Genomic DNA, 19850 nt, shown 5'->3' on the forward strand with positions numbered 1-19850 from the left:
AGGCTCTGTGTCTGCTTGGGGAGTTATTACTCCGTGGCTTACATTTATTGTGGCACAGTTTTTCAGGGGACACATTGGTGTTACAGTCGGGTCTACCTGACATTAATATTGCCCACATGGTTGTTTTGTATGGGGTTTTCCTATACCGCCCACGAAGGGTGGGGCTTAAGTTCACACGATTAGTTGCGCACTTTCTTTTCCGGCTCCGACAGTACATGGAGGACTTAGGCAGAAGCTCAGGTGTTTCCTATGTCCGCTTGGCCTCAGCTGATCAAGATCGCAAGCGGACCTAGGCAGCAGTTCTCGGAGAGCCTCTTGGTTGGTTGAGAGGAAGGTAGGCGCCACAGCAGAGCTGTGGCTTGGTGCAGGGGCTATTTTTTTAGTCATAGCAATAAAAAAGGGCTATTGTAACCTATCGAATGTGGATAGGCTCTGTTATAACAATTTATTATTTTAATTGTTGAACGTTTGCAGTAAAATTTTGTATTGCTTTAAAATTTAAAGGTACAGCGCATTTTGTTTTTGTTATTTCAATTTCTGTACCACGACCTAGATTGCTCTTGTTTTTCTTTTAGCATGGCTGACCTACTGGAACATACTTGTTCTATGTGTTTAGCTGCCAATGTGGAACCCCCTCTTACATTTTGTCCCTCGTGTACTGAGAGGGCTTTAGAGTTTAAAGATCAGATATTTTTTTAAAAATAACATATCTAAGGATGCTTCTCAGCTTGATGAGACTCGGGGTATGCCGCAAACTTCTCCCCAAGTGTCACAGCCTTTAACACCCGCTCAGGCGCCATCAACTGCGTCCACCTCATTTACCCTACAGGATATGGCGGAAGTTATGTCATCCACTCTTACAGAGGTTTTGTCTAAGTTACCAGTGTTGCAAGGCAAACGTGGTAGAAGAGAGGACCAGGTGGTCCAGGTGACTTCTGACTCTTTGATGGCGATCTCCGACATACACTCCCAGGGCTCTGAAGTGGGAGGTAGGGAGACTCTATCTGAAGGGGAACTGTCTGATTCAGGAGGTACATTGCCCCAGGCAGAGTCGGACGCGATGTCCTTTAGATTTAAGCTCGAACACCTCCGTCTGTTGTTGCAGGAGGTTTTGCTGACTCTGGACAACTGTGACTCTATTGTAGTGCCACCAGAGAAACTGTGTAAGATGGACAAATACTTATAGGTCCCTTCTTACGCTGATGTTTTTCCGGTTCCTTAGAGAATATCGGAAATTATTACACGGGAATGAGAAAGACCGGGTATTTCGTTTTCACCTTCCCCTACCTTTAAGAAAATGTACCCTATAGCTGACACCGTTTGGGATTCTTGGCAGACGGTCCCTAAGGTGGAGGGAGCTATATCTACCCTGGCTAAGCGTACGACTATCCCTATTGAGGACAGTTGTGCTTTCAAAGACCCTATGGACAAAAAGTTGGAGGGTCTTCTAAAAAAGCTATTTATTCATCAAGGGTTTCTATTACAACCGACGGCCTGCATTGTACCGGTCACAACTGCGGCTGCCTTTTGGTTTGATGCCTTAGAAGAGTCTCTTAAGATTGAGACTTCCTTAGAGGAAATTCTGGATAGAATAAAGGCCCTTAAGCTGGTGAATTCTTTTGTTATGGATGGCGCTTTCCAGATCGCCAAATTGGCGGCTAAGAATGCCGGATTTGCCATTTTAGCACGCAGAGCCTTATGGTTAAAATCTTGGTCTGCGGATGTGTCCTCTAAATCCAAGCTTTTGGCTATTCCTTTCAAGGGTAAGACCTTATTCGGGCCCGACTTGAAAGAGATCATTTCTGACATTACGGGAGGTAAGGGTCACCTTCTACCTCAGGATAAAACATCTAAGCAGAGGTTGGCAGACAGAGTAATTTTCATTCCTTTCGAAATTTCAAGGGAGTCCCCTCTTCCGCTTCCGTTAAACAGGAAGGGAATTTTGCTCAAGCCAAGCCCATCTGGAGACCCAACCAGGCTTGGAACAAGGGTAAAAACCCAAGAAGCCGGCTGCTGCTCCCAAGACAGCATGAAGGGGCGGCCCCCGATCCTGGACCGGATCTAGTAGGGGGCAGACTTTCTCTCTTTGTCCAGGCTTGGATAAGAGACTTCAGGATCCCTGGACACTGGAAATCGTGTCTCAAGGGTATCAGCTGGAGTTCAAACATTCCTTCCCAAGGGGAAGGTTCCTTCTTTCACGATTGTCTGTAGACCAGATAAAAAGAGAGGCGTTCTTACGTTGTGTAAAAGACCTCTCCACTATGGGAGTAATTTGTCCTGTTCCAATACAGGGGCAGGGGTTTTACTCAAATCTTTTCGTGGTTCCCAAAAAAGAGGGAACATTTCGACCCATTTTAGATCTCAAGAGTCTAAACAAGTTTCTCAGAGTTCCATCCTTCAAGATGGAGACTATTCGGACAATTCTTTAATTCATCCAGGAGGGTCAATATATGGCTACCGTGGATTTAAAGGATGCATACCTTCACATTCCTATCCACAAAGATCATCACCAGTTCCTAAGATTTGCTTTGCTGGACAAACATTTTCAGTTTGTGGCTCTACCATTTGGGCTGGCCACGGCACCCAGGATCTTCACGAAGGTTCTAGGGTCTCTGCTGGCGGTTCTCAGACCACGGGGCATTGCGGTGGCGCCTTACCTGGACGATATTCTGATCCAGGCGTCGTCTTATCAACTGACAAAGTCTCATACCGACATGGTTCTGTCCTTTCTAAGGACTCACGGGTGGAAGGTGAATCTAGAAAAGAGTTCACTAATTCCACAGACAAGGGTTCCTTTCCTGGGAACTTTAATAGATTCTGTATCCATGAAAATCTTCTTGACTGAAGTCATAAAGTTAAAGATTCTGAATACATGCAGAGCCCTTCAGTCCAATCCTCGGCCATCAGTGGCTCAATGCATGGAGGTAATTGGATTGATGGTGGCGGCAATGGACATCATTCCGTTTGCTCATTTTCATCTCAGGCCTCTACAACTGAGCATGCTCAGACAGTGGAATGGAGATTATGCAAATTTATCTCCTCAGATAGATCTGGATCAAGAGACTCTCTTCTTTAGTGGTTGTCGCAGGATCATCTGTCCCATGGGACATGCTTCCGCAGACCGTCATGGATGATAGTGACAACAGATGCCAGTCTACTAGGATGGGGTGCAGTCTGGAATTCCCTGAAGGCTCAGGGTGTGTGGACTCGGTCGGAGTCTCTACTTCCAATCAATATTCTGGAATTGAGAGCGATATTCAATGCGCTTCAGGCTTGGCCTCAGTTGGCTGTGGCCAAGTTCATCCGGTTTCAGTCGGACAACATTACGACTGTGGCTTATATCAATCATCAGGGAGGAACAAGGAGTTCCTTAGCAATGACAGAAGTATCCAAGATAATTTGGTGGGAGGAGGCTCACTCTTGTTATCTGTCAGCAATCTACATCCCAGGAGTGGACAACTGGGAAGCGGATTTTTTGAGCAGACGGACTTTTCATCTGGGGGAATGGGAACTCCATCCGGAGGTATTTGCCAACCTGATTCTCAGGTGGGGCAGAACGGAATTGGATCTGATGGCATCTCATCAGAATGCCAAGCTCCCCAGATACGGATCCAGGTCCAGGGATCCTCAGGCCGAATAATAGATGCCTTGGCAGTGCCTTGGTCGTTCAACCTAGCTTATGTGTTTCCACCGTTTGCTCTCCTTCCACGAGTGATTGCATGGATCAAACAGGAGAGGGCTTCGGTGATTCTAATCGCTCCTGCGTGGCCTTGCAGGACTTGGTATGCCGATCTGGTGGACATGTCCTCTCTGCCACCATGGAAACTTCCATTGAGGCAGAACCTTCTCATTCAGGGACCCTTCCATCATCCGAATCTAGTTTCTCTGCAGCTGACTGCTTGGAGATTGAACGCTTGATTTTATCTAAGCGAGGGTTCTCTGATTCGGTCATTGATACCTTAATCCAGGCACGTAAGCCTGTTACTAGAAAGATTTACCATAAGATATGGCGTAAATATCTTTATTGATGCAAATCCAAGGGCTACTCATGGAGTAAGATTAGGATTCCTAGGATTTTATCTTTTCTCCAAGAAGGATTGGAGAAAGGGTTATCTGCAAGTTCCTTAAAGGGTCAGATTTCTACTTTATCTATTTTGCTACACAAACGTCTGGCAGATATTCCAGATGTTCAATCTTTTTGTCAGGCCCTGACTAGAATCAGGCCTGTGTTTAGACCTATTACTCCTCCTTGGAGTTTGAATTTAGTTCTTAAGGTTCTTCAAGGGGTTCCGTTTGAACCTATGCATTCCATAGATATTAAATTGTTATCTTGGAAGGTTTTATTTTTGGTTGCTATTTCCTCTGCTCGCAGAGTTTCTGAGCTTTCAGCATTACAATGTGATTCTCCTTACCTTATTTTTCATTCCGATAAGGTAGTGTTACGTACCAGACCTGGTTTTCTTCCTAAGGTTATTTCCAACAAAAATATTAATCAGGAAATTGTTTTTCCTTCATTGTGTCCTAATCCTTCTTCTCAGAAGGAGCGTCTGTTACATAATTTGGACGTCGTCCGTGCCCTGAAGTTTTACTTGCAGGCGACTAAAGATTTTCATCAAACATCTTCATTATTTGTCATTTTCGCTGGGAAACGTAGGGGTCAGAAAGCTACGGCTACCTCTCTTTCTCTTTGGCTGAGGAGTATCATCCGTGTTGCTTATGAGACTGCTGGACAGCAGCCTCCAGAACGAATTACGGCCCATTCTACTAGAGCTGTGGCTTCCTCATGGGCATTTAAAAATGATGCTTCTGTTGAACAGATTTGCAAGGCTGCAACTTGGTCGTCTCTTCACACTTTTTAGAAATTTTACGAATTTGATACTTTTGCCTCGTCTGAGGCTGTTTTGGGGAGAAAGGTTCTTCAAGCAGTGGTGCCTTCTGTTTAGGTTCCTGTGTTGTCCCTCCCTTTCATCCGTGTCCTATAGCTTTGGTATTGTATCCCACAAGTAAGGATGAAATCAGTGGACTCGTCATATCTTGTAAAAGAAAAGGAAATTTATGCTTACCTGATAAATTTATTTCTTTTACGATATGACAAGTCCACGGCCCACTCTGTCATTTTTTAGACAGGTCTGTATTTTTATTTAACTTCAGTCACCTCTGCACCTTGACTTTTCCTTTCTCTTCCTAACTTCGGTCGAATGACTGGAGTGGGAGGGAAGGGAGGAGCTATATATACAGCTCTGCTGTGGTGCTCTTTGCCTCCTCCTGCTGACCAGGAGGCGACATCCCACAAGTAAGGATGAAATCCGCGGACTCGTCATATCGTAAAAGAAATAAATTTATCAGGTAAGCATAAATTTCCTTTTTCTATTATTATATGGTGAGAGTTCAAAGATCATCACATTTAGAATTTTATAACCAAGCCGTAAAGTTCACAAGACCACCATGACCAAACAGTTAAGGCAGGAGTGTTAGCGATCAGGGACAGCAGCCCACAGTAATTTCCTGCCAAAAGCAGAATAAGATCCATACAACTTAACATTATTTAATTTACCAAAAGTATTAAAAGACTAAGTAGCCACCTTGCACCTCTGGTCTATAGAGGCCTCATTATAGAAGGCCGAAGAAGTCAAAATGTTATTTCTTTAATAAAATGAGAAGTAATATGTGCAGGGGGAGTTTTCCCCTTAATCAAAGTAGCCAAAATAACTTCAGTAGTTTTGTGAAGTCCAAAAAAAGAGCAAATAAGGCAGAAAAAAATCTGTAGGATTCCACATAGAATTTGAGAGCCCTAACAACATCAAGGTTGTGAAGAAGCCATTCCTTAGAGTTCTTAGGAGCCAGGCACCAGGACGGGACCACAAATTCTCATTTAATTGTATCTGTTGATACCACCTTAGGTAGGAAGGAATGACTGGTCCATTTATCTTGATGAAAAATCAAGAAAGTAATCTTGCAAGAGCAGAAAGCTTAGACATCCTTCCAGCCAAAGGAATAGCTAACAGGAAGAGGACCTTCTATGACCAATACTGAAAGTAGAGTGGCTTGTAGCACTCTCAAAACCAGATTAAGACTCCAAGGAGGAGTTACTGGATGAATGATAGGCTTAATTCTAATGAGAGCCTAAACTAAACTCTGAACATTATTAATCTTATTCATCTTCTTATGAGACAGAACAGATAGAGCAGAATTCTGTCTTTTAAGAGAAATGGCTGACAAGCCCTTAACCAAACGGTCCTTTAGAAAATCAAGGAATTCTAATAATATCATCTCTCAGCACACCTTGTGGTAAATGTGAAAGGTAACAGGGGGGAAAATGTACATAGTGTAGCTTGATTGACCAGGCATCTGCTAGAACTATTTGTGGATCCTGAGACCTGGCATCATAACGTGGATTCAAACAAGGGGGCATGAGATTTTTTTCTGGCAAACCCTCCACCTCCCAACTGTTTACTCTCAGGATGTGGATAGCCAAAATAAGGCACTGATGGCATTCTGAATACCTGATTATATGGGACACCTCATTCATTGCAATGGGAACTCCAAGTTCCCCCTTGATAAATTATGTAAGCCACAGCTGTGACATTTGTCTGACTAAAATCAGATGAAGAATTCCTGCTTGTGGCTGGACCAACTGTGAAGAACCCTGAAGATCACATGCAGTTCTAGAATATTTGCATAAATTAAGTTCTAGAATATTGATTGGTAACCATGCCTCCCAAGGAGACCAAACCCCATGTGCCTCTATGGACCCCAAGACAGCCCCCAACCTCATAGATTGGCATCTGTCTTGATCACTGTCCATACTCGCCCGAAGGAAAGAGACCCCTTTGACAAGAGATTGGTGAGCTTGCCACCATAACAATTGCCTTGTCTTTTGATCCAGAAGGATAGTCTAAGACACTATGCCCCAAAGTGTGATTGTTAAGTATCTGAAGTATGGCCTCTGTATGACTCACAGCCTGCTGATCAGAGGACATAAGGACCAAAATATTATCCAAGTAAGGTGCTACTGAGATGCTCTGTACTTGAGTCACCATCGGTGAGGCCCCCAGTACCTTGGTGAACACTCTGGCAGGGTTAAACAGTAGAGCCACAAATTGCAAGCTATACTGGTAACAAAGTACAAAAGAAAGTCAGCTAGCTGAAAGGAATGTCTATGAAAGGCTTCAAGCTTCCTATCCATTGGCTCTTTGAAAGACTTAATATCGTCTAAAGGAATAGAGGTCTGCATGGCTAATGCAGAGATTGCACCATCCACTTTAGTGGCTGCTTAGGAGAAGACTTAAAGAAGACTTAAAGGAACATAAAACCCCAATATTTTTCTTTCATGATTCAGATACAATATGTAATTTTAAACAACTTTTCAATTTAGTTCCATCTATCATCTAATTGTTTTGTTTTCTTGATATCCCTTGTTGAAAGGGATACCTAGGTAGACTCAGAAGTTGCTGATTGCTGGCTGCACATATATGCCTTATGTTATTGGCTCACCCAATGCATTCAGCTAGCTCCCAGTAGTGAATTGCTGCTTCTTCAAGAAAAGATACCAAGAGAATGAAGCAAATGAGATAATAGAAGTAAATTGAAAAGATTTTCTGGTGAAATGCTTGTGCAATGCCACCCTTGCTCACTGGCGGCCAATTGGCCGCTAGCAGGGGCCATCAATCATCCCAATTGTATCGGATCCAGATTATTTCAGTCCGCCACCTAAAAGGTGGCAGACAAGTTAAGAAGCTTCTTAACTTTAATTTCCGGCGGACATGAAACAATGGGGCTACGAAGCTGCATCCGCTGCTTCATAAATGGAGCCCTTAACCTCTTGACAAGCTTGAGCACCTTGTCAGAAACCTGGTGGTCAGCTCATATTGCAATGCAGAGATTGTGTTCGTATTCATTCATGTGAGCAACTGGAGCATATGATACGCTTAACACTTTATGCAGTTTAGTCTAAAAGTGCTAGCTGAACTAACCTGTTGTGTAATATTTAAATGAATATATAGAAAACCTGGATATAAAACTGATTTCTTACTCATTTGTTTAAGTACAGCTGAAATTTCCATAATGACCCAGTAAACGTTAATCTTTTTTTGTTTTAAGATGGTGGCAAATATATCTGGCTGTGATTCATTAGATTCATCTGTGCTGCTGCATTGTTTGAAGCGGAAAACAGAAGATGAGATGGTTACCCTTGCCACATCCCTGGTACTGTGCACTAAACATTAGAAGATATATAGAAATATGTTTACATGGTTAAAATGTAAAATACAGAGGATATTTTTATCACTGCTAGAAATATGTAGCATTCACTTTTCTAATGCCTGCTGGTGCCTAATTTCAGCTTAACTATATATTACAATCTATTTATCACTGTATGTACTGTATTTTTATAAAATATTTATATGTATGTTAATGTATATTAATGCAATATATACATGTGTCTGAGTATCATAAGCATATGTTGCATGTTACAGGACTGATGAGCATCAAAAGGTTTACACACCTATTCACACACTTAGAGAAATAATATATCAACTGAAATTATAACCTGTAGCCTAGAAAAGTCTCCCCCAAAACCTGCCTGCTGCTTGTCTTTCAAAGCTCGGCTCAGAACTTCAAATATTCCATAGTGTGCACAAGTTGCACATCCTGTGATGCCATCTGTTGTGTATGTACAAATTAAACACTCAAAACATTGAACATGAGGGGGTAAGCACAGCACTAAAGCTGTGATTTTATTAAACCATTGATTTAATACTTTGCTTACCCAGAACTTATATGGATATAGTTATATAACACTAGTTTCTAGAACAAAAATGTTGCAATTGCTTAGCCCTACCCAACATGGGACACAAATGGATACAATTCAACAAATAGCTCCATCTGATAATTCACCAGCAATGTGCTGAGCTATTGTTTATATAGAAAAACATGATTTTGCTTCTTTTTTTCATTAATCAATAAATATAAATATATAGTACAGATGAAGCTTGCATTCTCTGGATTTTCATAAAGGTGCTTTATTTAGCAAAAAATGTGACATTTCGGAAATCAATCACCCCTTCATCAGACCAAACAGTGAGCAAACAGTGTTTAAATAAGGTCTTAACCCCCTCCCCCAGTTCAGAATAAGACAGCCCCATAAGGTCATATCCAATTAGACCCATGAAAAATATAAAGTGACAATAACAACATATATATTGTATATTATAGGGGGCTGAACTAGTGCACATTCCAATAAAGTGAGAAACTGATAATGAATTCAATCCCAAATAACAGCAGAGTGGTCAAATAAACTGCAATAAACTAGCATTCAGAGACTTAAACATATAGGAGGGACAATAATAAAAGTAAACACTTACAAATGGTAAATCAAACATTCAAATCTCCATTACAGTCACCCAGACCACCAAACCTCGACACAGTGGGCGTGGCCAAAAACGGCATCTAGGAGAAAAACGTTATATATATATATATATATATATATATATATATATATATATATATATAGAATAGAAAAAGAAGAAGCGGTCCCGACATCCAATAAGTTAAAACAACAGCTTTATTTAGTCCATTTAAAATTTTAACATGGGTCACACAGTAAAAAAATAGGTTTTACGCGTTTCGTACTGTGTGACCCATGTTAAAAATTTTAAATGGACTAAATAAAGCTGTTGTTTTAACTTATTGGATGTCGGGACCGCTTCTTCTTTTTCTATTCTACATGTCTTGATAGGATTACAAGGAATCCTGTACATGGTACCCCTCATCTGCAAGTATTTACAGGCAACCCCAGGCAGACCTATTGATTTACCCGATACAGAGCTCCAGCTAAGCAGACAAGCAGCAGGTACGAGCATTGCACATGATTGGTCAATTGTTCATCACGTGACCCCACATCTGGATCGCCATTGGCAGATTGGATCTAACTGCCTGAAATCACAGAGGAATACTGGAAACGGCTTGGAAGGAAGTTACCTGACCGGAGTCACTGCAGGAGCAGTACGTTGTCAGAGGCGGCCGTAAGTTTACATTCCTGTTGAGTTTCTTTCCACGAGTAGTTGGAGCAAGTTACAGCTTCATTTCCGCGAAGTGTGGATACTCGTGAAATTCTACTGAGGATAAAAGCGGGTGAGTCGGCATATTCACGTATGCTTTTCATATAGGACTTATGACTAAAGTTTGATACGGACACTAATCCATTTCTAAGTGCATTGATATTGCTCAGATATACACAAGTGCTTATGCTTATGCTTATGATAACGAATTATTGAGAGCTGAGGACTGCCTTTTATCATACTATATACGGCTTCTTACGGGTTAACCACCGACATAACTTTTCTTATTTTATATATATATATATATATATATATATATATATATATATATATATTTTTTAACAGTCGATTGAAGTGAAACCCTAAAACATTCTATAAGAACTGTAAACACTTTAACTAAATCATTATGTAAGCAGACTGGCTAAACATTTGTTTCAACCGTCCTGCATCTATGAAAGCTTTCAGTCTGTCATTATGCAAAAGGGTGGCTATTAGGTTGGTCTTTGTGTTATTTTGCTTATGTGTTCATTACCTTGGGTAGCTTATTTTTAAAGAGGAAAAAATGTTTAATCATGCCTCATTCAAAGTTTTGTATGTATTATATGTAAATAATAGAGAAATATGCCATCTGTAACATCTTCCACTTACAAGCTCATGTTCCATCCCCATATGTGTAACCAAGTACTACATCCATACCCTGCTTCATTCCTATCTCTTCAGAACCGGTAAAGAGACTATATAACCTCCTCACGGAAGGACAAGACATGCCATTGAGTGCACAAGTCATGCTTTTATTATCCTGGTGGAACCTTACTATCCTTTCCCAAGAATGTCATAGATATTATCTCATGTTGTATGCAAAACCTTGCACAGCAAAATGATCTCTTGTTTAGATCACTCCTGAATCCATGGGTGTCAAGGGGTTAATGCCATAGCTGAAATTGTTATTCTTATATCGAAACATAAGCACCCACTTGTTCACTCTTTTGATGTCCAATATGGCACCATTAATAAAATTATGTGCAGCACATATGTGCCACAAAAATCTTTCTCCTAAAGAACACGTTTCCACTGGTATCATGTTTGGGGGCTTTCAATTTTTGTTCTTTATTTCGGAAACTAATTCTGGAAATGCATTGATCTTGATCTCACTTTGACTTTCCTTTTTCAAGTCCATTCTAGTCCTACTCCTTACCTCATTGTTGTGAACCAGGAAAACTTTTTTTCATGCTCTGCTTGTTTTGTTGCTATGCCCTCACTCATCCTGGTCTCTTCAAACTTCCTGGTAGCAAACAAACATAGCACCGTTTTAGGCCCTTAATCATGTTTATTCATTACACATGTGTGGTCCTTTTTAAACTCATAATTTAACCATTAAAGGGGCACTAAATACAATATGTAAGCTGCATGATAGTATGCCTTAAAATCTGAGAAGAAATTTGCAGTGATTAATGCAACTTTATTTTCTCAAAAGAGCATATTCTTTTATATTTTTTCTTTTCACTGATTTCCCTTTCCCCTAGGACAGAAGGAGCCGTACTAACCAATAACAAACACACACACATTGTATGTGTGTGTATATATAAGCAAAAGTTCAAAGGTATATGCACTCTCACCACCGTCCTGCAGCTGCCAGGGTGCTCTTGAGGAATATGCAACAAAAAACAAAATGAAGGGGCGGAGCTAACCGTCAGGCAGAGCAGACGCTTCAGAGCAGAGCTCCTCTCTATTTGGCAGCAAAAGCCCTATTATATAAACCTTTTTTAGTTAAAAACTTGTTATTCCTAACTTGTGGGTTATATTGACCTAACACCACCCTTAGATTTAATTCAGATCGGCCGATCTGTAGCTGCCCTGAGGAACTGTTCATACTTGTACCGGGGAATTGGCGTCAACCTCTATCACAATCCCAGCATCCACTTACTGTGCCAGAGGGTCGGGGCTCCGCTCCGGCTCAGAAGAGATCTGACAGCTGTGGGTCAGAACGAGGTAGGAGAGATTACCGTCAAGACCAGTCGAGGTGACAACTGCCAATAATCCCACGTGGAGACATTACAAGCACCATCCATAGCTGACGGAGGCCAGGCAAACACAGCGCTATTAGCGATCCGCTGTGAGGAGACTCTAGCCGCAAATATTAACTCGCTATACACACTCCTACATACTCCTCATCAGTGACAAGAGAGACAGCCCACCGAAGCTGGTTTGGCGCGAGCGGCCGCCATCTTGACCTTACGGCCTAACACTGAGTACAGCACAACGGCTTGTGTGGAACAGACTCCCGTTGGCCTCTTCTTCCCCGCTGCTCAGGTGAATGGACTGGGAGTTCCCATTGCTGCGGGTGGACCCGCTGAAGCACCTGTCAGCCCAGAGGTCCCTCCTAAGTTGGTGAGACGTTTTCTTTTCTTACTCCATAATTGTTATTAGGGGGGACGTTATTTCAGACGCACATGGGCAGCTCCTAAGTGAACATTGCACCCATTAATCTGTACAGTGCTCATCTAGACCTAGACTATCTCACCCCAAATCTACACTGGTGCCCAAGACATTCTGTGATGATTTGGTCTGGTAGTGAGGTGGACACCTCACATGTCCACCCGGTCTAGAGATCACATAAGAAGGAGTGAAACCATTGCTCTAATCCAGCTTGCCCTCTATATATAAAAGCCTGCACAGGATTATACCAACACTACATCCCATTAGCCCTCTGAAATACCATACTGAGCAAGAACTCCGTCAGGAGGCTGATCGAGACAATTGGAGAGCATGCTTTGGGATTTGTATTATACCTGCTGCGCCAGCCTCTGTGAACTTTAACCCCTCTCCCTGCCATTTCCCACCTGATATTGCAGGTGGGTCATATCCTCATCCCCTTTGCCCGCTTCATCGAAAGGAGACACATCCCCTGGGGAGTGGGGTATATATTAAAAGCTGCAATTATCATATGTCTTGCTCTACAAAATAGGGGCTAAAATTACATTGGGAACACATTCCATGAAATAGGGCTAACCCTCTCCCACAGTCTATATAACTATCCACATAAGACAGGGCATCTGACTGACAGTCCCCCAGACCAAGCTGTCATTATCAGAACATTTCTCTTTCTCTGAAGGGACCAATCCATGGCAACATGTAACTAAACCCTAAGTGTCTGTGGCCCCACCAGCCAATGTATTCTCACTAGCATCTGTGAAATAAGCAGACTCTCAGCAGTAGTACACAAGTACCAATAGACAGTCTCATTTTTCATAATAACAGAATGTCGCAGGCCCATAAAAGAAAGGAAAAACCCCACGCCACGCCAAAAAGAACAGTTGTGGACCATTTCCAACATCGTTCTGGTACAGCCCAGATGAGATCAGAAGATGAATACTCGGATACAGGTAGTGCCTCAGACACCCAGCCCGGATCAGCACTAATGCAAAAAGCTTCACAAGTTCTAGGGGCAGACAACAGCTCTAACAACAATATGATAGGCACCATTCCATCATTATTAGCCTCACATCATGATTCCCTAACTAAGAGGTTCGACAGATCGCATGCGGATCTGAAGAGAGATATTGGCCTCATAGGGGAACGAACGGACGCGCTGGAGCACAAACAGGAAGATCTAGCATTAGATCATACCAATCTCCTTAACTACTCCCAAACCTTAGCCACCCAAATTACGGATTTAGAACTGAAGCTGGCGGATCTAGAGGATAGATTGCGCCATAATAATATACGCATTAAAGGCATACCGGAATCAGTTTTACCACAAGACTTATAGAAATATCTCCATGGGCTATTCGAAGCAGTGCTGGGTCCTGCGACAAGTACTGAGACTCTTATAGACAGAGCGCACAGAGCTCTTAGAGCACGGTCAGCGAATGGTGGCCAGCCAAGAGATGTAATAGCGAGACTTCACTACTATACATACAGGGAAAAAATTCTCAGAGCTCTAGCTAGAGATAAGCACCTTCCCGAGGAATATACTGGACTGCAAATTTACCCAGATCTCTCTACCCACACGCTGCAGCTTCGCAGGCACTTCCAACCCTTTACCAAAATACTGAGAGAGAGGGATCTAAAATACAGATGGGGTTCCCAGTAAGACTTTTTATTACCAAAGACGGCCACCAATACATGGCCACCACCCCCCAACAGGCGCGTGAATTGCTGCAAAAATGGGACTTTCTCCCCACAGATGGAGAAGATCGCTCTACTGATCCAGGAATGGACACTGGCCTGAGAACATCGGCTCCACCATGGAAGCCACTACCACAAAGGCTTTCTGGCACAGCTGGAAAATCCAATGAGACCCTCAAGAAGCTTAGAGATCCTATTGGTCCGCATCAGGATACAGACACATAGGGAGTCTGCTTACATATTCCACTTGCTGTGCCCTTTGAAAGGAGCAGATGAATCTTCCCGAGAGGGAATATTCCTTAAAGCTCAAGGACGATCTTACAGACTAAACAGAATGAAGATGGGTGAGATCAAAGCAATCACATGTTATAGTTTGTTTATTTTCCCAAATAATGGACGCTAGCCATAGACTTTGAACATGTTTGTTTCCTGTTGCTGATAATGCGTGTGTTGTTACTTTATTGCACTGAATTGTATATTTAGGTAATTGATTGTTCACATGCTATGTTATATTGTTCCCTCCAGAATTTGGTTGCGGGAGACATTAAGGGTAGATTGAACTTATAACTAAGTGCTTCCATTGAGTATATGACTGCCATTACCCTAGGGATCAAAATCATGAGTCGGACATACTCTTTTAATACCCCCTACTAAGCCTTGATCTATTCAGGGACTACTGAGGCACTTAATTTGTCTACTGTTGCCTTACAAGACGACCAGCTTGCCCTTGTTGAGATCCTTAGCTGTAAATTATAAACATTCCTGACTGCCACGACCAGCAGGTCCATAGTTAGCGACCCATAAGATAGTTGAAGTTCCGCACCCTTTTGAGACTCAAATCCTTTAGACGTATTCTAACTACCAGAGAATTGCCACCGTCTGTTAACGAATTAAATGACTGTAGTACAGAAAACACCATGCTACAACTTTAACCCCCCTTCTAACTAGTACAAATACGACGGAACATACATTGTACCCCTAGCGAGAGTCTGGTTGTGCAACACATAGGGCTCTATACAAGGCACAGTGGATTAAATAATACCTAGCGAGGGAACAGTAGCTGTTGCACCCCCAATTACTTTACGCTATATTTATTAGTACTGTTTAAGGTTCCTCCTGTTGAGATTAATGTTTATATTTTGAGGTTTACAGCACTGAATGTTTTCTCACGTATGACATACATATGCAGATCATATGCTTTTTCTTTCCACAGATTTTTAACCTATATTTTAGGCTGGCGGAGCCATGGACCCCTCTCCGCTTAGCTCTCCCCCCAACAAATTAGTTGTGCCCCACTGGCATAGACCGGTTGGAGCACTCATTGCGAAAGTGTATACTTACCACTTTTGACCAGTCATAGAAGTTTTTTTTTGTAATACCTCTCATTTAAAGATATACCACGTACTCCTAGCCTTTACAGTGCAAGACTAGACCCCTGCATCTTGTTACTAGGCTGATCTTTTACCCTTAGTAGCCCAGACAGCCCTTCCACCACTCTCATAATGACCACCATACGCATAGCCACACTGAATGCGCAAGGCTTAAACTCCCCCACTAAGAAGAAACTATTGCAGCGCTATATACTAGCACACAAAATACACATTATGTTTCTACAGGAAACACATCGGATGGGGAAACCTCGGATCTCTGGGATCTCCCGGCATTACCCAGTGTGTGAAACTGCCTCCAACTTAGAAGGCAAGAATAAAGGGGTTGCCATTTTGATCAGTAGAGACTTGTCCTTTAAATTGGAATATGCTGAAAGAGATAGTGAGGGTAGGTTTCTGATACTTATTTGCTCACTTAATGACACACTATTCACATTGGTCTCGCTGTACGCACTTAATTCCAAACAAGTTCCTTTTCTCTGTAAACTTTTAACGCATATAGACCAGATTAAAAGGGGATGCCTCTTCATGGGGAGAGATTTCAACATGGTTTGGGACCCAACCAAAGACAAACAGTCCACCCTCATGACACACTCTGACAGAAACATCTCATCTACCTCCAACGCCTTTCGGAAACTCATATACCAACACAACCTTTATGACGCTTGGAGGTGCTTGGCACCCTCAGTAAAAGATTTTACACACCACTCAAAGGCCCATAATTCATACTCCAGACTGGATTATATATTCTGTGATTCGTGGTCTCTGGACCAACTTGTTAACCCTAACATTAGACCGTGTACGTGGTCAGACCATGACATGGTATATTTAGATTTTACTAAGCTACAAGCCCTGACTAATAGGCCCCCATGGAGACTCCCCGAGCAATGGCTATCAGACATAGAACTTCCAGCACTCCAGGAGATTTCTATCACATAACGACACAGGAATCACTGACATAAACATGGTTTGGGCCACCCTTAAAGCGTACCTACGTGGGCACTTTATTAAAAAAAATGGCCCGTCTGCGTAAAGAGGGCAGCCAGTCCTTAGCGAAGCTATATGGAGATCTCCGCACCCTCGAACAGACGAACAAAATGAGCCCTAGTACTCAAGTAGCCCGCCAAATTGGACTCATTAGGGAAGAAATCTCCAAGAGAGATTTGTTACGGGTTCAGGAGAATTTACATAAGCTTAAACAATTGTACTATCACAAAGGAAATAGGGCAGACAAACTCTTGGCTAACAAGCTTTGCAAGTGTACACTACAGAAAAGGATACCTCACATTGTGACACTCTCCCAAAGAAATAGGCGATGCGTTTGCTAATTACTATTCTTCCCTATACAATATTGAGACTTCAGAAGAGACTGGCAAATCTGACCATAGCAATATCCTCAGATTTCTAGAAAAACTACCTGTGCCCACCCTATCTGGGGAATCTAAGGCCGAGTTGGAGCAGCAGAGATCAAAGTAGCCATAGAAGACCTTGCACCCCACAAGGCCCCCGGGCCAGATGGGTTTACGGTAATGTTCTATCGAGCACTCAGCCCGATTATAACCCTGGTATTACTCCGACTGTTTCAAAACGCAGCAACTAAGGGTGCTTTCCTGGCGGAATTTTTAGAAGCAAACATTACCACAATCCACAAGGAAGGTAAAGACCCACTACTGTGCTCCAACTACAGACCCATTTCACTCATCAACGTGGACGCCAAGATTTATGCTAAAATATTGGCAAATAGACTATGGAAGCACCTACAGGCAATTATACACTTAGATCAAGTGGGCTTTGTCCAGGGGAGACAGGGCACCGATAACACTCGGCGCCTTTTAAATATCTTTTCGGAGGCCGCGGATATGGGACTTCCTGTACTCACCCTGTCACTGGATGCCGAGAAGGCTTTTGACAGGGTGAGGTGGGATTACTTATTTCAAACCCTATCAGCGTTCAGAATACCTGACCCTTTCATTACAGTGAACAAGGCGTTATATTCGGCCCCCACTGCAGATGTTAGGGGATTGGGATTCTACTCTCCTAAAATAACAATCAGTAACGGAACCAGACAGGGATGCCCTCTCTCCCCCCTATTATTCGTCCTAGCTATTGAAGCCCTAGCAATTGCAATTAGAGAATCAAACTGATTCATGGCGTGCAGATGCATGATACCCCTCAGAAGCTTGCACTGTTTGCAGATGACCTTACGGTCTTTCTTTCAGACCTGACTGATTCTCTCCCCCCACTGATGACCCTTTTCAAGCAATTCAGGGAAATTTCTTATTACAAACTGAATGTGGCCAAACAGAGGCCTACTCCATTAATATCCCACAGAATGAAAGGGAAGCGGTCCAGCTTGCCTACTCCTTCAAGTGGTCCTGCAAAGGAATCCGCCACTTGGGAGTCTCTCTTTCCCATATAAAGTCAGTGGTGATCAAGGAAAACTTTGAAACGCTACTAATGGCTGTCACCTCGGAGCTTAATTCTAAGAGATATAGTGAAATATCTTGGATGGGCAGAATAGCGGCTCTTAAGATGATGATATTACCGAAGCTCACCTACTTATTCCGCTGTAGTCCGATACCAGTCCCATGTACACTGATAAGGAAGTTCCAGACCCTCTTTAACTCATATACTTGGCATGACAAAAGACCCCGGGTAGCTGCACATATCCTGCAAATGCCGATAGAGAAAGGAGGCCTTGGTCTCCCCAGCATCAGAAAATATTATGAAGCGGCAATGCTAACCCATGCTACAGCATGGGGTAAGGATCTCCCCCCAACAAGGTGGAGAGAACTAGAGCAGGCTTCGCTGCCAGCATACATCTACCTAGAAGATTTGCTTTGGCTACCCCCACATTGGCAAACCAAAGTCCACGTTGCTAACAACATAGTGAAAGGGTGTCAAGAAGTTTGGACTAAGCATGGGGTAAGGATCTCCCCCCAACAAGGTGGAGAGAACTAGAGCAGGCTTCGCTGCCAGCATACATCTACCTAGAAGATTTGCTTTGGCTACCCCCACATTGGCAAACCAAAGTCCACGTTGCTAACAACATAGTGAAAGGGTGTCAAGAAGTTTGGACTAAGCTGCGACACAATAAATTAGTGGCCCGCACCCCTCTCCAATACATCCAATAATAGGTCTCCTAGTGGGACTACTTAACACGCATCTTAACACATGGGCTACTACGGCATAAACACCGTGGAAGACTTTTACTGCAATGGGCAGTTAAGAACACACAGGGACATGTTGGACCTTCCTACACTGACCCCCAAACTCCAATTTGACTTACTGAGACTTTGCACACTAATGAAATCCTGGGGCTTTTTGGGAGAATCATTGAGAGACCTGACCATTTGGGAGACACGGTGGACAACCAATACCCAACAACATAAACCCCTCACAGTACACTATCACTGTCTTATAGATGCTTGGGAGAGAGACTTGCAGTCTACATTTGCACCAGATACCTGGGGCAAAGCCATTAGTTTAATGAAAAAGGCAACCCATTGCATCACTTTATATGAGTTATACTTCAAAGTAATCACCAGATGGCACTTAGTGCCCACAAAACTACAGAAACTTTTCCCTGAACATTCACAACTGTGCTGGAGGGAGTGTGGAGACCCGGGGTTCCCCATCCATGTTTGGTGGACCTGTCCTAAATTGACGACCTATTGGCAGAAAGTAGAAAAGATCTGTAAAGAATTGGAGCTAACACCAGCCCTGAACCCAGCCCTGGCCATACTGCATCTAGGTGTAGACAAACTCCCCAAAACCAAGCAAAATCTTCTGATATATATCCTTCTCTCTGCTAAATTGCTTGTAGCTAGGAATTGGAAAAAGAGCCAACCTCCCAGACTACAGAGTGTATTAGAGTGTGTGAATTATATTAAAAATATGGAAAATTATGTTGCTAGGGAATGGGGGCAACTGAACAATCATTGCTTAATTTGGGAACCCTGGGAATCTATGCTGACTCGCCTAACCCCCACCTAAATATTCAGGAATAGGGAGATGAATAGAAAAGTATCCCTTCCAGCCACTTCAACCCCTAACCCCTTACTTGCCTTCTACTCCCGCACCTTCCTAGAAGCTAAGATGGTAGCCCAGTGCCCTACCTAGCAGATAGCAGGCATAGAGGGGCCAGAGGGCCCCCCATACTAATAGGAGTCTGTGATGTAACATAATATCTAGAATTATACCATTTGATCGCTTCCATTGACTGGTTCGCTGTCCTAAGGATAACACCTTTGTAGAATAATGATATATGATTGTA

The 19850-nt window shown here is 42.8% G+C and overlaps 1 protein-coding gene across 1 annotated transcript in view; it reads left to right on the forward strand.

The window, feature by feature from the left end:
- The window catches only part of LOC128648625 (fatty acyl-CoA hydrolase precursor, medium chain), a 124202-nt gene that overhangs the window by 80077 nt on the left and 24275 nt on the right, over nt 1–19850 (forward strand). The window contains exon 7 of the mRNA XM_053701413.1: nt 8101–8205. Coding sequence (XP_053557388.1) covers nt 8101–8205 — 105 coding nt within the window. The remainder of the gene's footprint in view (nt 1–8100; nt 8206–19850) is intronic.

This window comes from Bombina bombina, chromosome 1 (assembly GCF_027579735.1).
Source record: "Bombina bombina isolate aBomBom1 chromosome 1, aBomBom1.pri, whole genome shotgun sequence".
Lineage (NCBI taxonomy): Eukaryota > Metazoa > Chordata > Amphibia > Anura > Bombinatoridae > Bombina > Bombina bombina.